We start from the raw sequence: 13,838 nt of genomic DNA on the forward strand, positions 1-13,838 counted from the left end.
AGCACGTCAGAAATGTTTTTTGGAAATTAAGCCTGCTTTCTGAACTTTAAGCATGTAATCATATTATGAGATTACAAGGATATATTAGCAATGGATTTTTTGATAGCAGTCTTCATCACAAGAGGTAAAGCTGTAGATGGATAGACACACTGGCAAACTAGCAATCACCAGTCCTCATACATCAGATGAATGGTCTCTTACACAGCCCTGTATGTGTAGGTAGTGTGTGTCATTACCTAATCAGGGAGTGATTTTTATAACAGGTACTGCAGATCCAGGATTTCACACCCTGAATCTCTTTGGAGAGGACAGAAAAAGAACCATTAAAAATGTTTACATAGTTTTGGCCTGCCAGAAATTATTAGAAGTTCATTATCCTTCACCCTTAAGTGCAGTGTTCATTTCAACTGGTTCCTTTTCTGTGACATAAACCACTGTCCTTGTCAAGTGAGATATCTGACTTGAAAACGCTTGCACTCTTGACACTGCATGTGGTGTACTAAGAAGGACAAGAAGTAGTCCTATTTTAGGTGAGGAAGACTTTCCATTTCTCTCGTAGGGTGATTCTTTTTTTAACGGTGGCTTATAAGTTTGCTGGAATGTTAGAATGAATGTAGGGAGAGGGATTAGATGATGGACACGCAGTGAAGTTAAAGAAGATTATTACCTGCACTTGCTTCTGAGCAACATGTTTTTAATATACATCTGAGGTCATAATTTCCGTGTAGCTGTTGTACGTCGTATTCATCACAGTGGTAGGTACATAATTCTTGTTTCTTTAGGGGGTGTTTCTTTGGCTGTTGCAGATATTAGGGATGAGTGTGCTCCCTTTTCTCTACTATGGATTAAATCTTAGCATCTTCTGAGGTAAGCTTTGCCATCATCTCACAGGTGTCTGGATGAGATGGAAGAAGCACAGATGTCGTCCTCCAACAAACCGCTGGTCCCTGAATGTCCCATCTGCGGGAAGCAGTTCCAAACCCCACAGAGCCGAGTCACTCATTTGAAACGCTGTGCTGTCGAGATGGAAGTTCCTCCTAAGCTGCTTCTACAGGCAGTGCAGTTGCAGGTGTCTTCACTTAGTGATGCACCTTCTCAGTGTCCCAGGTAAGCTGGTGAAAATAAAAGGTGCTGGTTACGTTCTTTGGCCTGAGAGACATTGACCCTGTGCTCCTGGGGATGAATGGTAGAAGCAAGGCAGACTCGCAGGCTCGGGAGGCCCCAAGTCCAAAGAAGGTCAAGTAGAGCCATGACCCGGTACCATGTGAGTAGAATGGGTAGTCAGTTGGAGAAATGATCTTGCTTTCCTTCAGAAGTGGTCAGGTGGTGGATGACTTTAACAGTCAGCAGGCAAGGAGAAAAATGGGGAGTAAATAATCTTCCAGTGGTTTGTCAGAAATAGTTGTGCTCTATAAGGCAGTTATGCAGTAAGATGAATGATGTGTTTGAGCTTATTAAGCAAACCACACAGTACAAGTATGCAGTTTCTCCTGAGCATCTGCCATGCCAATGCCTCAGCTATTCAGCATGTGGATGTACACCCCGAGCCAAGGAGGAAACAGAAGTGATGCTTTGAAATGTGCTCGGTACAAAGCTGCATCTGCTGTCTTGGATTTAAGCAGAATCTTCAGAGTACAGCAAGTGGTGCCTGACTGAATTTGTAAAAGGGCTCATAAGTCCCTTTGTGCTAGGGAAGGACCATTGTCCATTCCCTGTGGAAGCAGAAGAGTGGGAAAGCATTTTCTGGTGATCTTGGTTTTGCCCTGCTTTAACTTGTTTTTTCCCCTTTGGTACAAAAAAGCATTTAAGGTAGAGATAGCAGATGCTTACAGCAGTGCTGTGGTCTTGCGCTTACCTTTTCAAAATAAGATTTTTCTCTAAATTGCTGTGAATTCCATGGATGATAAGAAATGCTTTGCTCTCTGCTAGGGAAGAAAGTAGTGAATAGTTTCTAATTATCCTGGAAATGGGATTCTCTCTGAGCAAGTAGAGCAGCTGCTCTGCAGTGCTCAGTGTTTCTTGTCTCTGATCTAGTCACATTAACTTAGGCTTCCTGCTGCATTCTTGTATTTCAGCAATCAGCCAAGCAGGTTGAAGCGAAAAGGCTCCTCCAAAGAGGACTCAAAGAAAATGCAGAAGAGGGCCAAACTGGAGACTAAGGACGAAGATTTGCTGGTTGCTATGGCAATGTCACGCTCTCTGTTGAAGCAAGAAAAGCAGGAACAAGCAAAATCAGTTACAAATATGAAACCAGTGGCTGCTTTGCCAATCAAATGGAAGCCAGGATCAGGTATGTGTTAAAGTGAGTTAGTGTCAAAGGCTATGTTATTGGAGGAGTAATATAACATAGTGCCTGCTCTTCACTAAAACTTTCCTGTTGGATATAGGAGGGATGACAGCCCTGTTTCTGTTTTATTTAAGCTGTCAGAGCTTCAACAATATGCAGTATCCATGCACAGTCAAGAAAGACTGCAGGATGTCCGTGGGTTTTAGTGAAATCCCTTAGGAATCTCATACTTTTTTCACCGATTGATTGTTTTCAGTCTGTAGAATATTCTTAAGATAAGCTGTTGTTTTCTGTAAACTGTGGAAGTGAAAAGAAATAACATGAAAAGATCATTGGTTATTTCTCCTGCAGTATATTTTTTCACTATTCATCCTGCTGCAACCTGGATTAATGCAGCTTTTTCAGCCTTACCTGTTTTCTTTCTGTAATAGACGTATGTGTATACTACATGCTGTTGAGCATGTGCTTCGCTGTTTCAGTGCACAGAAAGGTTCAGAAAGGAAGAGAGCTGCCAAGGGAGAGTGTTGAGTGCTATCTAGAGGGGAGGCTTTACTCTTTCATGACCCTGCTCAGGTCTCCTCCTGCCAATAGGTACTGCCAGTTGGATTTGGGGTTGGGCATTAGTAAGGCAAAGGTAGTAAGACACAGGATTTCCAAACAAAAGCTGCTCAGTGTTCATGTAAGCTGTGGTTTGATACCATCATTGACCTGTACACAAAAAAAGGAAGCCTTTATGGATTTGTTGGCATTTTTTTTCTCCCTTTTTTGCAAAGCACTAGGATTAGTCAAGTGCCATACGGACACCATTCCATGGGTCTGGGAGGTAGACTGCATGGATTTCAGTTGCTTCTGTAATGATCAGCTTTTGTAGAGATGTGACCACTCCCAACAGGCAGCAGAGCAGTGTGACCAGGAGTCAGTCTTTTCTGGAGTTCATTTCTTCCATAAGGGGGATGTGAGGCTTCCAACTACCTGCAGAAATCTTAAGAGTTTTGTTCAGGTTATAGCTGCCTTTTGGTTATCACTGACTACAACACCTGAAGGAGCTGGCATGTTGAGCGCCTCTGCCCTATGTGTTCAACTGTTTATTTATCTGGGTTCCTCTTCCTTTTCTTTTTAAAGAGAAAAAACGGCGTAAAAGAGGCCCAACAGCAACTCCACCGTTACTGCTTCAGGACCCGGAGAAGGCCCGCAAAAGGATCGAAGAGCGAGTAGTTATGCTGCTTGCAGAAGAGATGAAATTCCCTCCCACACCTCAGCTTCCCACTAGTAGGATTTTGGAGGATGAATCTGGGAAAGCAACCTGGCTCTTGCCCTTGTCCAAAACCAGGGAGTGCTTTTTGTGGAATATCAGTGCTCTGACAGGACCCTATGACCCTGAATCATTCTACACTGCTGGATTAACCCCTTCAATTGTACCTCGGAAGCCTGTGCAGGTGCAATGCTCTTTTGTTCTTGCTCTGATACTTGTGTACCCTAGTTCACTTGACCTGTAACCCTTCTGTTTCCTTATTGGTATGTAAATGAGTGATCCCCTACCTCTGCATACTCATACTCGCTGCTCGTGCCTTGCTGTCCCCTGGTTTTATGACCTTGAACTTTCATTTCTCCCTTTTGGAGAGGAGACCGAGGCTCACATTACCATGTTATTCCTTGAGTTTTCAGAAAATATAACTAATGGGAACAGAGAGTACTGAGTAAAGGGACCCCATTGTGGTCATTCTGCCACTAGTTTGTCCATGTTTGCAGCAGCCTGACTCTTGTTTTCCTTTTTGGCACTTTTCTCTGATTGATTCTAGCATGAGCTTTGCCCATGTGTGGCACTCAGCAAGGATCAGTAAGTGCCAGATTTTGCACCAGGGGGATGGCAACCCTGGATGTGCACACAGACGGGGGAACGAGAGGCTGGAGAGCAGCTCTGCCGAGAGGGACCTGGAGGTTCTAGTTGACAGCAAGTTGAACATGAGCCAACAGTGTGCCCTGGCAGCCAAGAGGGCCAACCATGTCCTGGGGAGCATCAAGCACTGCACTGCAGCCGATCAAGGGAGGTGATTGTCCCACTCTACTGTGCACTGGTGCGGCCTTACCTCGAGTACTGTGTGCAGTTTTGGGCGCCAGAGTACATTAAGGATACAAAGCTACTAGAGAGTGTCCAGAGGAGGTCCATGAAGTTGGTGAAGGGTTTAGAGGAGAAACTGTATGAGGAGCGGCTAAAGTCACTTGGTTTGTTCAGCATAGAGAAGAGGAGACTGAGGGGAGACCTCATCGCGGACTGCAGCTTCCTCACAAGGGGAGGAGGAGGGGCAGGTGCTGATCTCTTCTCTCTGGTTGTCATGGTTCAGCCTCAGTTGACAACTAAACACCACAGAGCTGCTCACTCACTCCCCCCACCCCTGTGGGATGGGGGAGAGAATTGGTCTTTATAGATCCAGAGGCTTTCTCTTCCCCTTGGGGGTACAGAATGGTGTTAAATAGGGCTCAATAAGCATGGGCCAGGCCCCAGCACATTGCAGTGACTTGTGTCTCTCTGGAATTGCCGGGGTCACAACATACTTCCTCCAAATACTCTACTGATTTTTCAGGATTCTGCATTTGGTCAGGGGTGAAGTCCCACAACACCGGGGGTACCCACCATCTTAGGCATTTGCCCATGCTATCCCACATACCCTGCCACACATAGGTATCGAGCCTTGGGGCAGATCTCTGGATGATATTCTTAAATTGCTTATTAACCTTAGACAGAACTGAAACCGTCTGCCAAAGCAATACCAACAGATGTATCTTAACTACCCAAGGATGTTCAAGATACTGAAAAGTTGTTGTAATGAAGGAGGAGACATTACATAAGATAGTAGCTAAGGTGCCATTCTGTGTTTCCTCCCTACAAAACCTCTCAGAGGAGGAGGTATAATTGCTAATTGTCTCTATGAGGTGGTAGCCGAAGTACAGTAATGGCTTCCATGCAAGACCTAAATAACTAATAACGCTCAAGGCCAGTGTTTTAATAACAAATCTCCTAGAGAGAACATCTCTAATCACTGCAGAGCACAGCAAACTACAAAAACCAACAGCAATTTTTGATGTGTACTTGGCAAACTAATATTGAGAACAGATGAATCAGTGCTGTGACCAGCAACTGTTATCATCTCAAACCCTTTGTGTCCCATGTTGGGCGCCAAAATGGACTGTCGTGGTTCAGCCTCAGTCAAAAACTAAACACCACACAGCCGCTCGCTCACTCCCCCCACCCCTGTGGGACGGGGCAGAGAATCGGAAGAGCAAAAGAACTTGTGGGTTGAGATAAGCACAGTTTAATAATAATAATAATATAATAAAATGGAAAAGGAAAAAAATGAAAAAAAAAAAACACAGAAACACGATACACCCGCTCACCACCTGCTGACCGACGCTGCCTGTCCCCGAGCTGCGATTGCTGCCTCCCTCCCCTGGCCAGCTCCTCCCAGGTAACATGCTGGGCATGACGTTACATGATATAGAATATCCCTTTGGTCAGTTTAAATCCACTCTCTTAGCTGTCCCCCCTCCTCTCCCAGCATCTGGTGCACCCGGCAGAGCATGGCAAGCTAGAAAAATCCTTGAGTAGTACAAGCACTGCCCAGCAACAAACAAAACATCTGTGTGTTATCAACATCATTTTCATACTAAGTCCAAAGCACAGTGCTATGCCAGCTGCAGTGAAAAAATTAACTCTATCCCAGCTAAAACCATGACACTGGTGACCAATGTTAGGACCCAAGGGAATGGCAGGAAGATGTGCCAGGGGAGGTTTAGTCTGAATGTTAGGGAAAGGTTCTTCACCCACAGCATGGTGGAGGACTGGAACAGGCTCCCCAGAGAGGTAGTCACGGCATCAAACCTGACGATATTCAAGAAGCACTTGGACAATGCCCTCAGAGACATGGTGTGAATTTTGGGGTTGTCCTGTGTGATCCTTTCGGGATGCTTCCAACTCAGGACATTTTATGATTCTATGATCTGAGTGAAAAGTTTAAACTGAAGGCTGATATTTGTCTTGCACAGCAGGGAAGGTTGGGAGCACCTTGAGCTGTAAAGTGAAGCATTTGCACTTCAGGCTTTCTCACTGCCTCCTGTTGCATATGAGCTTTGATCCACTTTTCAACTCCAGTGTTTCATTCTGGTTTTCATGTAGATCTCCTGCCTGTTTCAATGCTCTGTATTTTTATAAAAAAATGCCTGCAGAAGTAGACAAAGCTCTTTTAGACTAATCTTATCACACACTTGCTGAGAAGGATATCACTTCTCTTCCTTCCCTCATTCTTGAAGAATTTGGTGCTTCTGCTTGAAAACTAGTGTGCTTATATAGGTGCTTTATTTAATACTTCTTCCCTAGTCAAAGCCCAGAGCTTATTGCAGGCTGGGGCTCTACTGGAGGGGCTCCATATTATGAAGATTTTTTAACTTTTGCTGAAGCCAAAAACTGCCAGAGAAGTTTAAAAATAAAGGGTAAAAAAGCCTTTAAAATCACGGCAAGAGTGTGTTTTCCCCTCTGATTCTTTCCATTCACAGAAATGGCTAAACCATTTTTACTTAGAAATAAACAAACAAAACTATTTTTATTGGGAAACAGTCACCAAACCTGGAAAATATCATCTCCAAGGTGAAAGTTGATTTAGTTTACATGTAACTGCAAAAGCATTTCACAACTCAGAACAGAAGCACCTGGAGAGCTTCGACTGTGTCAGTTGCCAGGCGGTCCTGCTATATTGAAACACTTAGATGTTGGAGTGGGAGCATTTCCACCATCCTTTCTCCCTGCTTGGCAATTGTCTGCACAGACATGCTCTGGAGAAACGACGTTTTCTGCATTTTCTAGTGTAGTTTCCTTTCTTCTGTTCAGAGCTGTCTTTATCTCTGGAGAATCCTTCATAAAACTGCAGAGAGCTTTTGCCTCAGAAGCCCCCATACCTGGGGAATGGTCTGTATTCCTTTCCTAGATGTTTCAAAGTATGAAGCAGAGACTGTATTCTGAGCTCTGCAAATACATAAATCGAGACTTAATTTATTGGTGTCTCTTTTTCCTCTTGATCAGAACCAGAAGCCAGAGAACCTTCTGCCATCAGTGGGATCTGATCAGCCAAAAGTATCCCAGCAAATTCAGCCTGACCTCAGTTCTCACAAGTCCACTTGCACAGTTGGAGGCCAAACTTCTGATGGATCCAAGTCAGCCCCTGAAGGAGATGGTCAGTTTTTATCTCACAGCCAGAAGGATGTTCAGACCCTGCAGGACCTCGTTGAGTTGGCCAGGGAAGGACTTACCCTTACTCAGTGGAACCTTGATGCTGACCATGTTCAGGCAGCAGAGCAGCCAGGTAAGTTCTGGCAGCTTTGTGAGCCCTGTCCCTAGTCCCTTCAGCTACACAGAGCCAGACCTAGGCTGTGCTAAGTTAGGAGAGCCATGACAGTGCCCGCAGGGTATTGATGTTGATCTGAGAGGTGATATTGTGAGGAGACATTTTTCTGCAGTAAGCTTTGGATACAATCAAGCTGTCATTTCTGAAATGATTCATAAATCCCAGCGTTTAAGAGAAGCCCTGGACAGCAGATACTATATTTTATTTTTAAATTCCCTTAAAGACAGCAAAGTATTTTCTGCCAGGAGGGAGCCTGGATGTGTTCAACAGCTGGGACAAAATCCTCATCCCTGCTGTTTTGTCAGTGTTACTGTTATGTGCACTGTCTTTTCAGGTCTTGAGACAATTGGATGAGGGAGATGTGCAAGAGAGATGATGTTATGTTGGTACATCGATTACACAAAAGTGGTTTTTATCTGTACCTAGACAGGCTTGAAAAATACACCTAGAATTCCTCTATGGGCATCTCTCTAATGTCCCCACACAGTTGCATGTGGTGCACAACTGCACATTTCAAGGTCAATGATATCACTTAAAATGGCCTGGCTGTTCAGCAGAATGTATTGTGTGTCTCCTGTTCACCTGTGAAAGGGAACATGGTTGCTAAGTTCACCCGTCTGCATTTTCACTTGGGTATAATCCTCACTTCCCCTACTAAACTGCAGCATAAAACTGCTCCTGGGATTTCAGTGGAGATCGAACTTCTTGGGTGAGGGAAATAATTTCCGCATATAAATGTATATTGTGTGTGTAAATTAGATCACGTGGAAAAAACCCACTGTGCAGACGCTAATACACCAGAACCCATTTCTGAAGACATTCATTCTTTCTGTTGCTCTGCATCCTGTTCTGTGCGCTCTGTGGACTACCACAGGGCTCAGGCTGTGTGAAACTGATTTTACTGGCTGCCTCTGAGCACTAGAGCCCACAGCATTTTGTCTAGTTTGAAATGCGGATCCAAGATACATTCTGCCTGTCTGCTAGGATGAGACTGTGGCATGTCCCATCCCACTCTGTGTTGTGTTTTTTTTCCCACTGGAGGAAAACTGAGACATGAAAGCAGAGAAGCATGCTGCACTCCGCAGTTCCTCCATCTGGATGATTATGGCACACATAGATCTGCAGTAGATTGGTGCTTCTTGTGGCTGAATGGTACTCAGGTACCTACAGCCTTTCACAGCCCAGAGCCAAACCCTCCAATAAAGGCATGAGGGAGAGGCTGAGCCTTCAACTAAGATCAGGGTGGTTATAGCAGCTGTCTCAGGTTGCTGTCATAGCTAGGATCTTTTAGGAATTCTTACATCACTCTGTCTCACAAAGAAGTTGTACGTGATTTATTATGTGTGTTTTCTTCTTTGAGGAAAAGAACTGACTTCCAGTGATATTCCGCATAGTGGCTTTGTGCCCCCATCCAAAGAGAAGAGCCTCCTGACAAGCAGCTGTAAAAGAGTAAGGACAACCTTTTTTTCCCACTTTTTTCTGTATTTGTTTATCACTGTAAAAAAGAAGCTATTGCATTTGTGCAATTCATAGTATGGAATATTTTCCATTCCTTTCCATAGAAGCAAAGAGGTGCTTAAGGTTCACAGTCACTCTGGAATCATCATGGGCACAGGTGAGATCAGCACACGTGGTGGTGTTTCTTTGATGCCCACAAGCAGGCTTATGGATTTTTCAGTACTTGCCCTACCAGATGAGAGAGGTGATTTAAAATGACAGGTAACATAAGGCCAATCTGTCCATAGTTTATATAAAGAGAACCAGGTTAAGGAGTTAAGTTCTAGCACTAAGAATATTTGGGAGTAGGAACTAGGGATAGAATCACAGAATCATACAATTGTTAAGGTTGGAAGAGAGCTCTAAGATCATCAAGTCCAACTGCCAACCGAACACCCCCGTGCCTCCTAAACCATGCCCCCAGGTGCCACATCTATGCGTTTTTTGAACAGCTCCAGGGATGGAGACTCCACCACCTCTCAGGGCAGCCAGTTCCAGTGCCTGACCACTCTTTCAGGAAAGATATTTTTCCTAGTATCCAACCTAAACCTCCACTGATGCAACGTGACGCCATTTCCTCTCGTCCTATCACTAGTAACTTGGGAGAAGGGACCAACGCTCACCTCACTACAACTCCTTTCAGATAGCTGCAGAGAGCGATACGGTCTCCCCTCAGCCTCCTCTTCTCCAGGATAAATACCCACAGCTCCCTCAGCCACTCCTCATCAGATTTGTTCTCCAGACCCTTCCCCAGCTTCGTTGCCCTTCTCTGGACATGCTCCAGCACCTCAGTGTCCTTCTGGTACTGAGAGGCCCAAAACTGAACACAGGTGTGGCATGACCAGTGCTGAGTACAGGGGCACAATCACTGCCCTGCTCCTGCTGGCCACGCTGTTCTTGATACAAGCCAGGATGCTGTTGGTCTCCTTGGCCACCTGGGCACACTGCTGGCTCATGTTCAGCCAGCTGTCAGCCAGCACCCCCAGGTCGTTCTCTGGGGAGCTTCCCAGCCGCTCTTCTCCAAGCCTGTAGCATTGCCTGGGGTTGTTGTGACCCAAGTGCAGGACCCAGAACTTGGCCTTGTTGAACCCCATACACTTGGCCTTGGCCCACCAATCCCACCTGTCCAGATCCCTCTGCAGAGCCTTCCTGCCCTCGAGCAAATCAACACTCCCACCCAATTTGGTGTCATTTGCAAACTTACTGAGGGTGCACTTGATCTCCTTCTCCAGATCATTGATAAAGATATTAAACAAGATTGGCCCTGAAACTGAGCCCAGGGGAACACTGCTCGTCACCAGCCAGCAATGCAGTGCTCATGACCAGTGCAGCTGCACCACGTTAGGCAGTACTCTGCTTTAATGCCTATGCTATCCAAGAGAAAATTGGCTGCAGCCAGGAGAGACAGAGCAGCCTGGTGCTTCCTCCAGGCTCACACACCCAGCTACTTTGGGTGGTTCTGAATGGAGCTGTTCCTCCTCTGTCAGAGTCCTCTCCATGCTGTGCCTGGCAGTGGAAGAGAGAATTCTTGCAAGGAATGGCTGACTTGTACTAAATTCTCTCATCTTGCGTAAAAGCCTGATAGATGATGTAGAAAGTCATGAGGTCCATGGAAGATGAGCACGTTTTTGCTGCTAATGTGAACCTTTAAAAGTTTAGTATAGAAAATCCTCATTTTGGGAACACATATCAGAGGATCTAGCTTGAAAATCAGTGCGCTTTCTGTGGTGACTAGGTGAAGAACACAGGCTAGTAAGTCACCAATGATTTTTTTTATCAAGCCAGTAGTGTTCTGTAGATCACATCTTATCCCAGGTGCACCAGTGGGTATGTAATCACCCATGAATGTATAAGCAGTTTTCTTCAATTGGAAGTGCATATAAAAAAAACGCAATTCATCATCTTACCAGGATCTTCTACCTTATCTGGTGAAACTTATTATCTTTGATTTGATAATAAATAAACATGCCACGAAAGCTAGTAGCTTTTGATGTTTGATAAATTCTGATGTCTTGAGAAAGCACTTTCATATTGTGCTAATAGAATAAGGGACTTCAAAAAGGAGACAATTCTGTGAGGTGGGAATCTGCTAAATTTGAGCAGCCCAGCTACTTGTTACAGAAACGCTAGATATTCTTTGAGGGGTGTTAAAAAAAAATAATTAGCAGGAAAAAACCATTTTGTTTTATAAGCTTCTGAGTCTGTTAAACCAGAGGCCTTCAGCAACACAGAAGCTGTTCTGATACTGATATTGCGACTCAGTTGCTACCAGCAAAACCAGTATGACTTTTTCAGATTTAGTTTTATTGCATGACAGTTTTCCTGAGCAAATGAAGTGTTGCTGAAGAGTTGGATTGCCAGTGGGAGAGGTTTGTGCTTTATATGAACACAGGGTGTAACCACGTGGAGCAGACACATCCATTGCATTGGTAACACATCCCCCCACCCATGCTGAAGACCCTTGTCACGTCTGTGGAGTCCGGTCTAGCTGGCCTCCTCAGTAGGAGTGTTCTGGTGCGTTGTCTGACAGGAGCACGTGCCCACTCAGAGCTGTCTTCAGACCAGTCTGTTTGCTTTGCACAGAGAATGGGGCAGCCAGGAGGTTTCTAGCCTTATTTAATTTCCCCATTCCCAATTCATAATTTTAGCATCAGCCGGAATGCTGTTCTGGGCTTGCTGCCTGGAACGTAGCATCAGGAGTCTGTGTTTTCTGGCTTCCTGAGATACTGTCTTGCAGGTATCCTACCTGCCAAGAATAAGAAAGTAAGAAACATCAGATTAGTTTCCAGACTGAGCTTCCTGTCTTCCCCTTAGAGATCAGTCCACACCACAGCCACAACATGCAGTCTTCTCTAGCCCACCTCTGAAGGCCTGGAAGAAGTGTTCTGGTGTGTGCTGCCATTTTGGTGCTAATTAGTGTTGGCTGCCTGCAAACACATGCTGGAGCGAGTAGAAAGGTTGGGTTTCCACAGTCCACTGCCAATGTAGAAACCTGCTATTAAAATAAAGAGCTGTGTTGTTCCAGGTGGCACTGCATCTCATGCAGATGTTCGCTGGAATAAAACTTGCAGTTCTGCAACTCTGCAGTAGGTTTGAAACACACATGGTCAATGATTAGTGTTAACTATAAACTGGTTTTCACTTACAGTCAGACAGCCTCTCAACTGTGAGCTGAGGGTATTTCACACTTCTCTGAAGCACCTCCAGAGCTGCAACACTTGCCTAGAGGGATCTGAGGCTTTAGAAGATTGCCTGGGGTGGGTTCATACCAGGAGCAGCTCCAGAGCAGAAACGGAGCATTAATTATTGCCCTCTTTGGCAGCACGCCCCAGGCCTGACCTTGCCATCACCAGTAACCAGTCACAGATAGCTCAGTCAACAAACCCTCCCCAAAATTCCAGCAAGGTGTTCTAGAACAATAATAGAATTTATGTTTCTTTTTTATAATTGAGTGGAATTTTCAAAAGGGGTTTCAGTAATAAGCACCTAAATTCATTTGAACAAGACACCTACATTAGTTTTATTCTATTTGGGCCCCTTGTTGCAGAGCCACTCTTCTCCGCTATCATTGCCAGACAGTGAACGAGAGAAGAAAGGCTCATTACCATATCCCTGAGTCATCCTCTTTCCTCTTACTCTAATTATAGTGATTTGAGTTCAAGTCCATCAAAGTGGAAATTACAGTTTCCTAAAAATGTGGTGGAAGGCAGTAGATCAAGAGGCCAACTATAGGCAGTGGCTAGACCACATCAGGAAATGGTGTGGTGAAGATCTGAGGGTGATAATGTGATGTAATACAAGGCAGAACAAGTACAGTAGAATACAACATGACTGCCCTTTCTTCACAATTGCCAGCTTGTGAAAAAGTGGAGGAAAACAAAGCCAGAAACATCTGCTAGACTTGTCTGCTTATTTGTCATATGGAAGACCTGAAGTTGATAATGCTGGTGATTATCTTCAGGAGGCAAAGGCAGTGTGTCCAGACTGGGACCCACAGTTCAGCAATGCTGTTAAACTGTGTTATTCCCTTCTTATTTTTGAGGGAAATGTTTGACAGCTCTAGCATAACTTGGGTCTTTGTGTTCCTTCTATGTTCTAGTCCCCTCTCAGGTTGCTGGCTGAAGATTTCAGTGCGATGGTCAACAACCCCCACTTAAGTGATGTCCAGTTCCAGGTGGACTGTGGGGAAGTCCTTTATGCCCACATGTTTGTGTTGTATGCACGGTGTCCACAGGCCATTCAGATTGTAAGTACTGTTGACATATTTTCCTCCCCTACATCAGGAGAGCTCAGACTGCCCACACCTACAATCAGTTAATGCTACAGAATCAGCACAGAGCACTGCTGGGCTTAATGGGAAGTGCCTCGGAAGCTGCAGTGGGTTTTCAGCTTAGGAAACCAGAATCGTGACGACATGGTGGAAACTGTGGTACTTGATCTGGACAGACTATGGGGAGGCAAGGATCCTTCCTTGCATTCTGCCCATGAGCAATGGAGGAAGCTTCCTAAGGACTTTTGCCCTTGAATTTCTATACCTGTGCAAGTGCAGGATGCTTTGTCCATCCTGGTGTGTCCTGCCTGTCACCCAGGCTGGGAAACTTGAGTATGGAGTAGAGAGATTCTGAAAAGTACTTGAAAACAACCTCAACAGAGGTTTTGTC

The 13,838-nt window shown here is 45.0% G+C and overlaps 1 protein-coding gene across 5 annotated transcripts in view; it reads left to right on the top strand.

Annotated features, from left to right (window-relative positions):
* SLX4 (SLX4 structure-specific endonuclease subunit) overlaps positions 1 to 13,838 on the top strand; it is a 46,288-nt gene that overhangs the window by 22,102 nt on the left and 10,348 nt on the right. For 4 of the 5 annotated variants that reach the window (XR_012662579.1, XR_012662578.1, XM_075106051.1 and 1 more), the window contains 6 exons: positions 892 to 1,107; positions 2,076 to 2,290; positions 3,410 to 3,723; positions 7,359 to 7,638; positions 9,041 to 9,129; positions 13,277 to 13,423. Coding sequence is in view for 3 of the 5 variants with exons in the window: in XM_075106051.1 (XP_074962152.1) it covers positions 892 to 1,107; positions 2,076 to 2,290; positions 3,410 to 3,723; positions 7,359 to 7,638; positions 9,041 to 9,129; positions 13,277 to 13,423 (1,261 nt within the window). In the remaining 2 variants the exon portion in view is untranslated. The remainder of the gene's footprint in view (positions 1 to 891; positions 1,108 to 2,075; positions 2,291 to 3,409; positions 3,724 to 7,358; positions 7,639 to 9,040; positions 9,130 to 13,276; positions 13,424 to 13,838) is intronic. The other variant, XM_075106052.1, reaches the window with a different exon arrangement.

Source organism: Phalacrocorax aristotelis, chromosome 10, assembly GCF_949628215.1.
Source record: "Phalacrocorax aristotelis chromosome 10, bGulAri2.1, whole genome shotgun sequence".
Lineage (NCBI taxonomy): Eukaryota > Metazoa > Chordata > Aves > Suliformes > Phalacrocoracidae > Phalacrocorax > Phalacrocorax aristotelis.